The following is a 14,873-nucleotide window of genomic DNA, read 5'->3' on the forward strand; positions in this document are numbered from 1 at the left end:
CCCTAACAACAAAAATTGAAGGAGAATTAAAAATTCCTGAGATAAACAAAAACTGAGGGAGTCCATCATTACTAGATTGCTCTACAAGAATTGCTAAAGGGAGTCCTTCAAGCTGAAATAAAAAGCAAGTAGATAGTAACTCAAAGCCAAAAGAAATAAAAAAAACAAAAAAACTAAATAAAAAATGTAACTACATAGGTAAATATAAAAGCCAGTATTCTTGTATTTTTGTTTGTAAGTACTCTATTTTTCCTGTGTGGTTTAAAAGAAAAATGCATAAAATAATAATTAAAAATCTATGTTAATGGACACATAATATATAAAGATGCAATTCATGATAATAATAACAAACTGGGGGAGAAACAGAGCTCCATGGAAGCAGAGATTTGCATACTACTGAAACTAAGTTGGTGTTAATTTGAACTAGTCTGTTATAAAATTAAGATGTTAATTGTAATTCCTAGGGGTAACCACTAAGAAAGCATACGGAAAAGGAAAAGAGAAGGGGATCAGAATGGTACTCTGCAAAAAACCCCAATTATCTACTAAAGAAAGCAATAATGGAGGGACTGAACAACCACAAAATATGACATGCAGAAAACAAATACCAAAATGGCAGCAGTAAATTCTTCTTTACCAGTAATTACGTTCAATGTAAATGCATTAAAGCCTACAATTAAAAGGCAAAGATAGACACAATGGATTAAAAAAAGATCCAATAATATTCTGTCTAGAAGAGACTCACTTTAGATCCAATGACACAAGTAGCTCAAAGGTGAAAGGATAGAAAGATATCTTCCATGCAAACTGTAACCAAAAAACAGCTGGAATAGTTATACTAACATCAGACAAAATAAACTTTAACACAAAAATTGTCTTTTATATGCTGATAGAAGGCCAATCCTTCAAGAATATATAACAATTATAAACATATATTCACCTTAAAACAGTTTCAAAATATATGAAGCAAAAATTGACAGAATTGAAGGAGAAATAGACATTTTAATAACCATAATTGGAGACTTCAATATCTCACTTCCACTAATGGACAGAACAAGTACATAGATCAATATAGAAATAGAGGATTTGAACACTACAAATTAATTAGACATAAGAGACATATACAGAATTCATCACTCAATAACAGCAGAATACACATTATCTGCAAGTGCAAATGGAACATTCTCAAATACAGATCACATGTGAGGCCATAAAATGAATCCTAATACATGTTAAAAGATGGAAATCATACAAAGTATCTGCTCTGACCACAAGGGAATGAAACTAGAAATCAATAACAGAAAGAAAACTGGAATATTTACAAATATGTGGAAATTCAACACCACATTATTAAATAATCAGTGAGGTCAAAAGAGAAATAAGGGATATTAGAAAATACTTTAAAATGAATGTAAGTGAAAATGTAACATACCAGAACTTATACAAATCCTTCTCAAACACTTAACAAAAAATTGAAAAGGAGGGAATATTTCCAAACATTTTATGAGGCCAACATTACCCTGTTTGATTATCAAAGCCAAAGACACCACAAGGAGAGAAAATTACAGGTCAATATCCTTGATGAACATGGATGCCAAAATCATGAACAAAATATTAGCAAACCAAAGTCAACAGTACATCAAAAGGATCACACACACACACACACACACACACACACACACACACTCCTAGACATATGTTCAAACTGCTGAAAACCAAAGATAAAGAGAAAAATCTCAAAGGCAGACACATTATTTTAAGAGGAACAAAGATTAAAAAAATATAGTAGGCATCTTGTCAGTAGTTCCGTAAGCCAGAAGAAGATGAACACCTTTAAAGTGAAAAGAATAAGAGGGAGAAAGAAAGAACCTGTCAATCCAGGGAACCCAACAAAATATCTTTCAATAATAGAGGTGAATCAATTTCAGACAAGGAAAAACAGAGAATTTATTACCGACAGACTTGCAATTCAGTTGTTAAAAGAAGTTTTTTAAGTATAAGGTATATAATACAAGACAGAAACTTCAATCTATACAAAGAAAGATCTCTTGAAATAGTGAAATTGGAGGGGAATAGAAAATGCTTTCTTCTTACTTTCATCACTCTAAAAGATAACTATCTATAGCAACAATAATAACAATATATTGTGGGTTAAGAGCATTTATAAAAGTAATATGTATAGCAACATTAGCACATAATTCCCAAATAGCACAAAATCCTCAAATATTTGGAAATTAAATAACACACTTCTAAATAACCCATAGTAACTTCTAATAGGAAGTTACAAGGGAAATTAGATAATATTTTAAATGGAAAGAAAATAAAAATACAAAATTTCAAAATTTGCAGAATGCAGCTAAAATAGTGCTTAGAAAGCAATTTATAACATTAAATGTTTATATCAGAAAACAAGCAAGGTCTGAAATCAATTCTCTAAGCTTATCAAACTTATCATTAGGTGAGGAGATTGACTCTAACAAAATAATAGTATGTATATTAGGATGAACATTTAACTCCATGGTCCTGAACTTCTTTTACCTTAGAATTACCTGGCAAGCTTTAAAAAATGGGGTCTGGACACATTTGTAAACTTGTTCAGGTGATTCTAATGTAGAGTCAGAGTTAGCAACCACTGGTTCAACTGAATGAAAATGATTTACCATAGAAATGGGAGAATATGAAAAATATTTGGTACAGCAGGTGATATGTTGGTTTTTTCTCCTTAAAGCATGATAATTACCCGAATCACAGAATTCAAGTCTTCAATTATGTTCTTGTTGATGAGGATTGCATCAGAATAATCCAGCAGTAACTGGAAATTCTCCAGTTCTACTTGCCCTTGTTTAAGGAGGATTTGGATTGTCAAATTCAACTGGAATTTCACTTTGTCTTCCTGTAATCTAAATTGAAAAAGACTTTAAAGTAAGTAGTTGTAATACATTTATATTCAAAATTTCATCTATCATCTGATATATAAATTTGATAAAATATATCTGATATAAAAATTGAATATAAAATTCAAAATTAATTTTCCTTAAGTTGAAGGAAAACATGCTGGAGGTTAATGTGGAAAATATTTTCCCAATGACAAGCTTTCCTAGAGGTCTCTATGGTACCTCTTCTTACTGATGTGGAATTACACTTGGGCTGCTCAAAGAATGGTATGGACAGAAACACATTCATAAAGTTTTACTTCATGATTAAGAAAAGATTAATATGGTTTTGAATGTAAGTGGAAAAAATAGAGATGCTACCAAATAACAAATCTGTTAAAGTTCTGACTTTGTGTATTGATCTCTGACATTATATTAACAATGTTTAATCTGCATACTACTTATCAAATCTATTTTTAGGTAATTCATATTCCTACTTATCACCTAGATCTGAAAATGATGTTTAATGATGAATTTGGGAACATCAGAGAAGTATTTATCAATGTGGCTGTAAATACAGCCAAAAGTGAAGCAAGGACTTAAAACAGTAACCCAATTACTCTGGAAAATACAACAAGCTCCCTTGAAGAAAAAATATTAGCTGCTTAGGCCTCTACATGGAAATTTCTTGGATATCTACTTAATTTTCCACACAGTTTGCTTGTGTGGCTTGAGCTTAAAAGTACTTACCAGCAGAAACGTGTTCTTTGTATTTTCATGTGGAAGGAGATTAAAATAAAAGATTTTCCCCAAGTTTGCCTATTTGATTAAGTCACAGGAATGTGAGGTATAGTATAGGGAATATAGTCAACACAATTGTCACAACTTTGGGCTTCCCTGGTGGCGCAGTGGTTGAGAGTCCGCCTGCTGATGCAGGGGACAAGGGCTCGTGCCCCGGTCTGGGAGGATCCCACATGCCGCAGAGCAGCTAGGCCCGTGACCCATGGCCGCTGGGCCTGCGCATCTGGGGCTTGTGCTCTGCAACGGGAGAGGCCACAATGGTGAGAGGCCCGCGTACCGCAAAAAAAAAAAAAAAAAAAAAAAATTGTCATAACTTTGTGTGATGATAGATGGTAACGACCTATCATGGAGATCACTGAGTAATGTATAGGAATATCAAATCACTATGTGCGCATCTGAAACTAATTTTGTAAGTCAATTATGCTCCAAATTTAAAAAAAGGGAAAAACAGAAATTGAAGAGTAAAAAAAAACTTGACCATTTGCAGTAAGAACAGTGGAGCATGTAGTAGGCAAATTTCATTCTGAAATAAGGTCTTATGTAACAAAATGCACTTTCTCAAGGAGAAGTTATAAAGCCATGAATATAGGTAAGCCAGTGCCAGCTGAAAACCAGTGAGTCAGCATTCTCTCCCCATGATAACACAACCTAATTTAGCCCTAGATTTTGAATAAATGAACATGAATGAAAGGTTCAAATTACAGGGTGAGCTCACGGAACACTTTTTCAATTTCATGTTGCACCTTCTCATCATCCTCAGTTCTCCTCTGGAGGAAAGCCACCATATCTACTAAGCCAGCTGCTTTCTGCTTTACCTGAAGAAAACAAACCACCAACATCTCAGAACATACGGAGCTTTAGAAATAAAAGCAAACTAATTTTAAAGAACTTTAAAAAAATACATCTTTTAACTTTGCTACAAAACCTTAACAAGTCCAACTTTCTAAGAAATAAACCAAAATTTAAATCCTGCCATTATGTAATATAAGAAACCCAAAACCTACATGGTACCTCCCATGAATAATTAGAAAAGTATCAAATTTGCTTCTCACTGAAAGACAATAAGCAAGCAACTAGAATTTTTCTTATATCTTATCATCTTAGATAAAGTTTTACAATCATAGATACTTTAACAAAAATATGACAGCCTGACGCATGCGGCACACAATTTAGGTAATCTGGTGGCAGGGCCAGGGGGCAAGGTGTGGTCAAGAAGCAGCAAGAGGAAGAAGTCTCTTCCTAATTAAACACACTCTCAAATTGCTACCCTTTGTTACATTAACAAAATATTCTAGCAAAACTATAAAGCTGATTCTGGTGAAACATAATTCTTCTATGCAAAAAGGGATGAGGACTACTCAGGACCAGAGCAGACAGGAGAAGTTGTATCTACAACAGTGTTGTCCAAGAGAAATGTCACGTGAGCCATCGATGCAAGCCACATATGTAATTATAAATTTTGTAGGAGCCACATTATACAAGTGAAATGAAACAGATGAAATTAATTTTATTATCTTATTTAATACAATATATCCGAAACATTATCATTTCAACCCGTAAGGAATATAAAAAATATTAAGACACTTTCCCTTCTTTTTTTCATGCTAAGTCTTCTAAATCTGTGTGTATTTTCCAGTTACAGTATGTCTCAATTAGGACTGTCCACATTTATTTCAAGTAAAAAATAACCCCGTGTGGCTAGTGGCCATCAATTTGGGTCTACAAGTACTTAGCCCTCAATAGGACTGAGGTTAATATTTTATTTCTTTATCATTATTATTAATATTACTATTACCCTAGTGCGAAAACCTAAATAACTAGCTTTTCTAGAAGCACTGACCACCATAAACTATATATTTGATACTAGTACACTAAATGAAATGAAATAAAATAATAAAATGTTATTATATACTTTCTGTTCATTTTCCACTTTCGCTCGTCTGGTCATGCAGAAATGTTCCCAGACGGAGGGGTCCAAGCCTTGTGGCATGTTATTAATACTGTCCAAGTCATCCATGGCTTTCATTAACTGGGCAAAGGCATCCTTATTCAATTTCCCAGATCCTGGTCGCTCTCCAAAAGGCACAAGACTGGTCGTATCTGAGTGCACTTTTTGTTTGTGAATCCTGGTATTACCAATAAAAGCCCATCAACCTTTCACATTCTCACATACAAAAAAAATCACTGTTAAATTAATGCAACCCTTAGCAGAGGTGTGATACTGCAAGACAGTTTCCTGTGGCTAGTGGGTGGATTACCCCAAAGAGAAAAGCACCCACTTGGACCTTCTTCCATCCCCTCTGGATCCCCAGACATGACCTCGGCTGGACTATAGATGTCCCCAGTTTCTGTCAGCACTGGCAGTTTTACCTGCACTAGAAAATGTCTCCCTTCTGGGCATTTTAAGCAGGTAAGTAAATGCCTGAGGGAAGTGTGGATGTCCCCTGGTTCTGCCCCATACATCCCCTGCTGGTATCCTTGTTGCAGGTGAGTAGCCTGGAGAATGTTCAGCTATATGTGCAACTGGAGAAGTGCCTCTTTTTATCTACATTAATGGATTAGTTTTGTTTCCCTGGCCTGCAGCTGGGAAGAGAAGGGTACAGAGATTTGTACCAGGCACTCACTCTCAAGGTGCTTTACAATACGTCGTGAAGTTACTATTGTTATCCTCTTTTTCTAGATGAAGGAAGTGAGGCTCTGAGAGAAGTGACTGGCCAAGGCCATAGGTCTGATAGATGTGGAGTTAGGATTTAAAGCTAATTCTGTTGGACAATAGAGTTTATGCTTTTTCCACTGCTGCCTCCCAGTATATGGGAGGTCTCACTTCTTTCTTCACAGGCTTATGTAACTCACTCCTTTAAAAATAGGGAAACAAAGACATAAGGCTTGCTCTAGACTGAATTCCTCAGGTTGCATGTAACCTGTCAAAGGTGAGAGAATGGGTTTGCATCTCAGACACAAATGAGCCTATATCTTTGTGACAAACTCCATGATTCCTACATTATGTCTAATTAAAAATTATGGAAATCTGAATTTATAAAAATTTGGAAATCTGTGAAATGTAGTTCTAATGCTACTCTTGGTATAAAAATCAGATATTTTAGAACTCTTCTGATAATGGTTATTTTCAATCATTTATACTGGCATTTTTCAAACTTTATCTTGAACACAAATCACATGAGATGCTCCGAGGAAAGGGTATTGGTGGTCGAATAAGTCTGGAAAACATTTCCTACTCTATTTCTTATACTTGGGGATGCAAAGGCTACAAAAAGTTCTGAAATGTTCTTCAGTAAAGAAAATCTTTTAACTTTATCTTTTTCAACCCAGTATTTCCTTAAACTTATTTTGTCCTGGAAGACTTTTATGTGTAATTCCAATTCATACTGCAAGGGACTCATACTTGCTGGAACACATCTTGGGAAAAACAGTTTATAAATCTGTCTGCCATCTGTGTCTTACGAGGAACTACTTTCATGTATAAAATAGAACCTATAATAGCACTATGATTACTTAGATACTTAACTATTTTTAAATAGTAAAAAAGAAATCCTTAGTCTTCATTGCCTACTGTAAGATATAAGAATGATCTTTAACAAACTGAGTTATGATCAAGACACTTGAACATTTTCACATAAAAGATGTTACATTGAATATTACGAACTAATCGGGAGAAAAAGCTGACATCTAATAACGCTTACAAATTTTTTTCTCAAAAACATGATAACAAAGAGGAAACAAACCTTGGTCGGCGTTTAAAAAGTTTGTAGAGTATATCCACCTGATGACTGGGAATTTCAGAAAATTCCTTTTTAAAGCTGCGATCTAGAACCTAAGGGAAAACATATCATTGACAGGATTGTAACTTTGTTCAGAAGGCTTTTATTTGTTGACAATACTCTTTAAAATATAGGTTGTGTCACTTTGATTTTAAAAATTCATGAAAACTTGGTTTATAACCTTGTTAGAGGGTGACCACTCACTGTGCAAGGATTTAACAAAGATTTACTTTGAACAAGAAGCACCTCAGTAAATTTAAAACATTACTTCATATAAGAGGTCTTAGAAATCATTCAGAACTGAAGTTTCACAAAATGATATTTACCTGTAAAACATGCAAGTTACCTCTATTTTATTCCATTCCGTTCTATTCTATTCTTCTGTTTGCTTTTCTATCCTATTCTTTTCCATTATAAATCTGCTGATCATAGCCTACTAAATTGATTTCATAACCAACTAATGGGACTTGCAACCTGAAGTTCAAAAAGCTCCAAAGTCTACATGAGCTCTCTCTTTTTTGTACAAGAGAAAGCTTGAACGAGAGAAGTTTTAAAAAATTTATTTTACACAGTGATTTTTAGAAATACACAGTGGCATAGAATGAAGTACACCCGTAACTGTGAATTACAGTAGGAGAAAAATCTATGAGGAAATTAAATTATATCCCTCTTAATCTTCCCCAAATCCAGGCAGCAGCAACTCTATTGCATTAGCGAGTGGGTGAGACAACAGCTCTCACTTTGTCTTCCGCCAGTAAGTTGTCGTAGTGTTCCTTGTACATATCGAGGTCTTCTCTAGATTTCCGGATGGCCTCTGTAGTCTGGCTCTATAATAACATCGGGAATAGAAGATTGGAACTGGAGATTTTTCAGGATAAACAAAAATATTGGGGATACTGAAAAGAACAAGGAATTCCCTAGTACAAGATAAATGTGAAGTGAAGTATCGATTACATATAACATTCACAGAAGAAAGTAAACTGACTGGAGACTGAAAGGACAAACATCCACTCACCTGTTTCAAAGGGTAGCCAGCTCTGTATGTGAGTGTAAGTGACTAGGGAGCACACTACACTCTTGGCAGGGCAGTATGGATGATGAAATTGCACAGGCTTGGGAGTTGCACGGACCTTGGTTCTGAGAGACTGAATATGTAAATGGACAACGGCCAGACCGTATATAAAGATAGAGCCCTGACCCATAACCTACAACTAGCCAGGAGGGGAAACCACAGCCTCTGCAGCGATCGGCCCTAAACTGCCAGGACTTGGTCAATAACTTTCAGCTTTCCTAATTTTTGCCACCATTTTCAACTTAGGACCAACCAGAGAAAGCCAAAGCTCCTTCCTAAACCAAGCACATAGGTTGCCAAGCTTCTAATTAACTTGCTCCAGGCTTCTCCATGCCAACAACTTCGAATCAGGGAATAGCTGAAGCCCTCTCTTCTATTCATTATAAAGCTTTCTCATCCCCTGCCTGGCTTTGAGTGTCTGCCAAACACAAGTGATGGTGGCTGATTCCCTTACTATACCAAGCTCTGAATAAACAGTCTGCTTATTCTCATTTGGAGGGTCTTTATTTATATCTACAGTTCCAATTTCTGGTGTGTTACACACTAATGAGTGACTTAGCCTGTTACCCGTCTCTCTGAGATGGACTCCTCATCTACAAAAGAAATCCCGTACTCTGTAGGGTTGTTATAAGTAGGGTTGTATTTAGAAGGTGCTTTGCATATGCTCTTTAACAGCCTCTTGGCAACAATAACTACATATGTCATTTGATACTTTATATCATTCATAAATGTCATTTATTAATACTAATAAAAGCTGACATCTTTTGAAAATTATCATGTGACATGTATTTTGTATTCATTGTCTCTTTAATGAAACATATCTATTCATGCTCCTATTTGAGATTTTCAAACTATGACAGCTTTTCATTCTATAAGCTAAGCCATTACTTATATATTTAGTGAAACTTAGGGTGCCAAAAGGTCCAGAGAGAACAACATTCCCTAGAGAAGAGCTTGAAAATAGCTTTAAAGTTTATGTGTCTTGTCCAAGGTCCCATAGCTAGTCAGTGGTTAAAAGTGGGCCCCTTCAACCATGAAGCCACATGGCCTCATTTTATAAACCATATGTCATATGAAAGTTACATAGTTCGTTTGACTAAATGATTGCAGACGCAGAATCACATAACTTTATGAACAGATTGGAGTGGGCACTTTCATCTGACCCTGGGGCAAAGTCCCAGACAGGGAGCCAAGGAAAGCACACAGTTGAGTAGGAATGTAGAAGGAAGGAAGGGGCTAGGCATGTGAGCTCTTGTTAAGAGGGATCCCCTTTGTCAGAAGATGCTTGTGCTCAGGTATCAGACACTATACTTACTTTCTCCTCCTGCTTCCTTGCAAGGTAGTTGTTCAGGAAGGCTTCTCTGGAGCTTATTTCTTCATCCAACAGTAAGGAAAACACAAGGTTGTTTATTTTCAATTCCTCCTACAGAAATATTTAAAAAGGGGGGAAATGATCAATATGCCTACCTTTGAAAGGACTTCCTGTTGAGGGTCACAGACTTGGCACTCATCAAGCAAGTTTATGACATACAAGTAAGAGAAATTCTTTTAAAGAAAAAGGGAATATAAACTTGCAATAACTGCTCAGTAGTTTTTACCTTTTTCAATTTTCATTGTAAGATAAAACACATACATAGGAAAATACGTAAAACAAATGTATAGTTGAATGAGTTATTATAAAGGCAAAACACACTTGTTATCGCCACTCAATTAAGAACTAGAACTTTACCACTTTACCAGAGCCCTTTCCATGTGTCCCCATTCTAATCTCAACCCCGATAATAACCATTGTCCTGACTTTTATAGTAATCACCTCTTTATGTTTCTTTGCAGTATTATTACCCAAATATGTATCTCTAGGCACTATTGTATAACATGCTGGTGAAAAAACTGTCACATTTTAAAAGTCTCTTATAATCCACAGGTTCCCTTTCAGCCCTTTCTTTTCCTCACATTTATTTGCAGTTATCTGTAGTTTCACCTAGTCTGGGTTTTGCTAACTGCATACTTATGGCAAGTTTTTCAGAGTCCTTTATCCCATGTATTTCCTGAAAATTGGCAGCTGAATCAGAGGACAGATCAGACCTATGTTTGATCCTTTTATGAAGATCATAAAGGATATTGTGCTTTTTGATCAGGAAACAGGTAGTATCAAGTTGTCTTTCTTTTTGAGATGTTAGCAGCTGTAGATCTCAATGCCCGGGTCCATTAATCCACTGGGAGCTGCAAAATGGTGATGTTATATTTCTATCATTCCTTTTTCACTTACTGATTGAAATCCTCTTATAAAGGGACGCTTCTCCCTATCTATTTGGTTACCTAGCAGTTTAGTTCATACAGGAAAACAGTAAATACTTGACACTTTCTCTTTATTAGTTTTTAGATAATAAATTTGTTATCCTTTGACGGCATTTTTATTTTTAAAATATCACACATTCATTAATCTAACAAATTTGATAGGTTTCAGTTAATTGCAATTATTATTATCGTTGAATCTTAAATTGTCCCATTTAGGGGAACTTTTAAAGTTGACTCCTGAGTCCTTTTGATGTTACTTAGTAGTCTTTGATAGTTTCCTCATTGTCTTGTATGAAAAGATGTTCTATCTTTTTAAAATAACAGCTTTACTAAGATGTATTTCACGATCCATACAATTCACTCCTTTAAAGTCTGTAATTCAATGGTTTTTAAAAATCAGATTACCAGTTGTGCAACCCTCACCACAATTTTAGAATATTTCATCACTTCTAAAAGAAATCCATTAGCAGCCGTTTCCCATTTCTCCCCACACCTCCCAGAGGTCTTCATGCCTCCACCCAAAGCAACCACTAATTTTAACTTTCTGTCTCTATGGATTTGCCTATTCCGGACATTTCATATATATGGAAACATTCAATATGTGGCCTAGAGTGTCTGGCTTCTTTCACTTAGCATGTTTTCAAGGTTCATCCATGTTGTAGAATGTATTATTACATTCTTTTTGTAGCTGAATAATATGCCATTATAGGGATAAACCACATTTTATTTATCCATTCATAGTTGTTGGACATTTGGATTATTTCTACGTTTTGGCCATTATGACTAACGCACTCTTAAGACTAATGCTGGAGCATTCATTCCCAATCTCCCCCCACCTAACTACCATATGCATACATCCTCTCCCTGCTGGGCCAGTGATTATGTTCTTCTATCTGTGGCCACGATAACTGAGGAACAGCCCCTCTCCCATCGCTACGGGTCTTGCTGGGTCCTGGTAATAGTGCCCTTCCCTTGCCTCTTTAACTCTAGGGATGACACTGGCTTCCCATCGTTTCTAGTCTCTGGCTGTTTCACCATTCTTTACTGTTTCTCTTAACCCTGCCCATACCTCAGTGAAGAGTCCCTGCATTACCTCTCTTAAACGTAACCCTTTCAGGGTACCATTCCTATTAGGACCCTGACAATACAGACATCCTCCTGGAGGTTCCTTAACCTCTCTCATCTTTTTTGGTTGGCCCCTTTGCTTTGGTGAGATACATCTTCCATTAGCTTCCAGAGAATGGGTGCATATAAATTTTTGAGACCTTGCATTTCTCAAAACATTATTCTCCTTTCACATTCAGTTGATAGTTTGGTCAGGTATAGAATCTAATGTTAGGAATAATTTTCCCTCAGAATTTAAAGCCTTCATTCTTGGTCTTCTTGCTTCTAAGTTATTGTATGCTTCATTTATATTCTTACTGCTGAATCAAATTAAGTCAGATTTTTCATCTGATCTTTTAGGGCATGTATATTATTCATTCATTCAACATACAAGATGAGCCCAGCCCTTTGCTAGTTGCTGGAAATACAAAAATGAACAAGACAGACTCGGTCCCTACCCTCACGGAGCTTAGAGTTTTGGGAGCATTAAAAAATGATTCACAATAAATTAAAATTCAGTTGTAATAAGTGATAGGAAGTAAAAGAACAGAGTATATAACAAGAAGACCTAACCTAGTCTGGGACCTGACAGATGAGTAGATATAGCCCAGGAAGCAGAGAGGTGGGCAGAGTCTTACTGCCGCGTTGGGAGGAAGGAGATGTGAACAGGAGGCAGAGAACTCAGCATGGCAAGTGAGGGGGGCGCCACAGATGAGGCTGGAGCAGGAGTCATGGCCATCGAGTGCAGGACCTGGATGCCAGACAGGGTGTTGGTCTTTGTCCTAAGAGCAATGACAGGCCCTGGAGGCTCCTTAAAAGAACAAGTCATATAAGTAAAGCTTTTATTTACCTGGCTGACAGCCATCTCCGCCCTCACTCTCCTTTCAAAGAGTCTTTTCAAATGTTCATCAAAATTCTGTGTGCTTTCTTGAATAGAGTTTTGAAGTTTCTTCATTTCTGTTTCTAATGACTAAAAGGAAATCAACAGCAAAGTTAACATTTAGGAACATCAAATGTTCCTAGGAAGTGGTTGTTTACATTTTGCTAAAACAAAGGGGCAGGTGGAGGGCAGGCCTCGTGAGGTACTCTGGGCTCCCCCTTTAACCAGAGATGTTTCTGCTGGGTCTGTTATATTGTGAATCTGAGATTTTTGCTTAAAAAAGATTACACTGGGAAAAAAAAGTTAAAATCACTGATCAGGGCTAATGATGCAAGCAGACAGAGGTCCAGTAAAACAAATTGCAGCAAAGCTTTCCAGAAAATTCTGACTCTCTATACAGGACAGAAATTTCCAGGCACACAATCTGGCCCTAAGAAATCTTGGTTTGTTTTTTTAAGTTATGAATACAGTTGGTGGTTGAAAAACGTGGGTTTGAAATGTGTGTGTCCATTTATACGCAGATTTTTTTTTCAACAAATATGTATCACAGTACCACACCATCCACGGATGGTTGAATCCACAGATGTGCAGGGCCAACGGTAAAATTACACTCGGATTTTGGACTGTGAGGAGGGTCAGGGCCCCTAAGCCTGAGTCATTTAGGGGTGAACTGTATATATACATATTTATGTTATTTATACTCTCTCTTGTTTTCTGTATGTTTTCTCCCTCTATATAGTTCTACATCAGAAGGAAAAAGTACCACCTCCTTCTTTAAAATTCCAACAAGACTTAGCACTAAGCACACAGTAGGTAGGTGGAAAGATATAAATTTACATTTTTAAAGAGAATGACATCTGCAGATCAATCCTAGACATACTGTTACAAACTATTTTTACCTTAGAAATTTTTGGTAACTTTTAAATTTTGATATAACTTCAAATTTACAGAAAAGATGCAAGAATAGGACAAAGAATTCTCATATGCTTTTAACCAAATTAATCAACAGTTAATATTCTACCCCATTTCCTTTATCGCTTGCTAAATCTCCCCCCCTTCCTCTCTCTCTCTCTCAACCATTTCAGAATAAGCTGCAGACACTTGAATACAGGCTAGTAATTTTGGGGTCTGCCACTCAGGTTAGGTCTGTCTGGCGTTTCCTATGCTTAGACCAGCATGTACATTTCTAGCAGGAATGCTCCACAAATCATGTTGTATCCTTCCCAGTGCACCACTTCAGGAGACACAATGCTGCTTCGTTTCACTTTGGCTGATGTTAACTGTGATCACTGGGTTAGGTAGCGTCTTCTAGTTTCTCTATTGTACCGTTCCCGCTTTTCCATTTGTAATTGATTTGTGGGAAAATACTTTGAGACTATGTAAAAAAATCTTGTTTCTCATCAAACTTTTAGCATCCATTGATAATTCTCACCTGAATCAATTATTACTATGATGGTAGAATGTTGTTATTATTTTAAATTTATTTTAAAAAACCAAGTTTTCTCTATGCTGGTTTAATAAAGGAAGAGACTAACCCTGGGAAGATTATGGAGAGAGAAGTTTAGCAAAATGTATAGAAATATATGATACAAGGAGAAACACCACCTAAATTAGGCTAATTAAGCAATGAGGAAATATTAAAAATAAAACAAATACAGCTCTGGGCCAATTTGCTTGTAATAATTTATGACACTATCTCATAGGAATGGAAAAATCCTATGAATTGTGGCCTCCTAGTAGTTGTTTATCAAGTTCAGGTGTTTCTGGATAATGGAAGCATCATTATATGGCAAATGGCCAAAGACACAGCCTCCTGAGGCCAGATTGTCCAAGGGTCCCCTATGCACCCTTCTTTAAACACTGAGCTTTCAGGCCTTTGAAGCTCTCTGGTCTGAAAGGAACTTTTTATGATATCAAAATGGTCTTTTGCTAAAACTGTTCTTCAGATGCCCCACACTCTTCTCATTGCAGGCCCTTCTCCAGGCTTTTCCATCTGCCTGCCGTCCCTTCCTCACTCTTCAACCTGTTCATTCTTTCTCATTCTTCTAATGTGAGAACAGATGCCA

At 36.3% G+C, this 14,873-nt stretch overlaps 1 protein-coding gene across 1 annotated transcript in view; it reads right to left on the reverse strand.

Moving 5' to 3' along the window:
* The window catches only part of CFAP43 (cilia and flagella associated protein 43), a 102,693-nt gene that overhangs the window by 8,464 nt on the left and 79,356 nt on the right, over positions 1–14,873 (reverse strand). The window contains exons 28-34 of the mRNA XM_022568835.3: positions 12,778–12,897; positions 9,841–9,948; positions 8,194–8,280; positions 7,418–7,506; positions 5,587–5,800; positions 4,377–4,489; positions 2,741–2,900 (exon numbers count right to left, since the gene is read on the reverse strand). Of these exons, the coding sequence (XP_022424543.2) occupies positions 2,741–2,900; positions 4,377–4,489; positions 5,587–5,800; positions 7,418–7,506; positions 8,194–8,280; positions 9,841–9,948; positions 12,778–12,897 (891 nt within the window). The remainder of the gene's footprint in view (positions 1–2,740; positions 2,901–4,376; positions 4,490–5,586; positions 5,801–7,417; positions 7,507–8,193; positions 8,281–9,840; positions 9,949–12,777; positions 12,898–14,873) is intronic.

Source organism: Delphinapterus leucas, chromosome 16 (genome assembly GCF_059928025.1).
Source record: "Delphinapterus leucas isolate spDelLeu-1000000601 "Yukka" chromosome 16, BTC_Dleu_Yukka2, whole genome shotgun sequence".
Taxonomy (NCBI): Eukaryota; Metazoa; Chordata; class Mammalia; order Artiodactyla; family Monodontidae; genus Delphinapterus; species Delphinapterus leucas.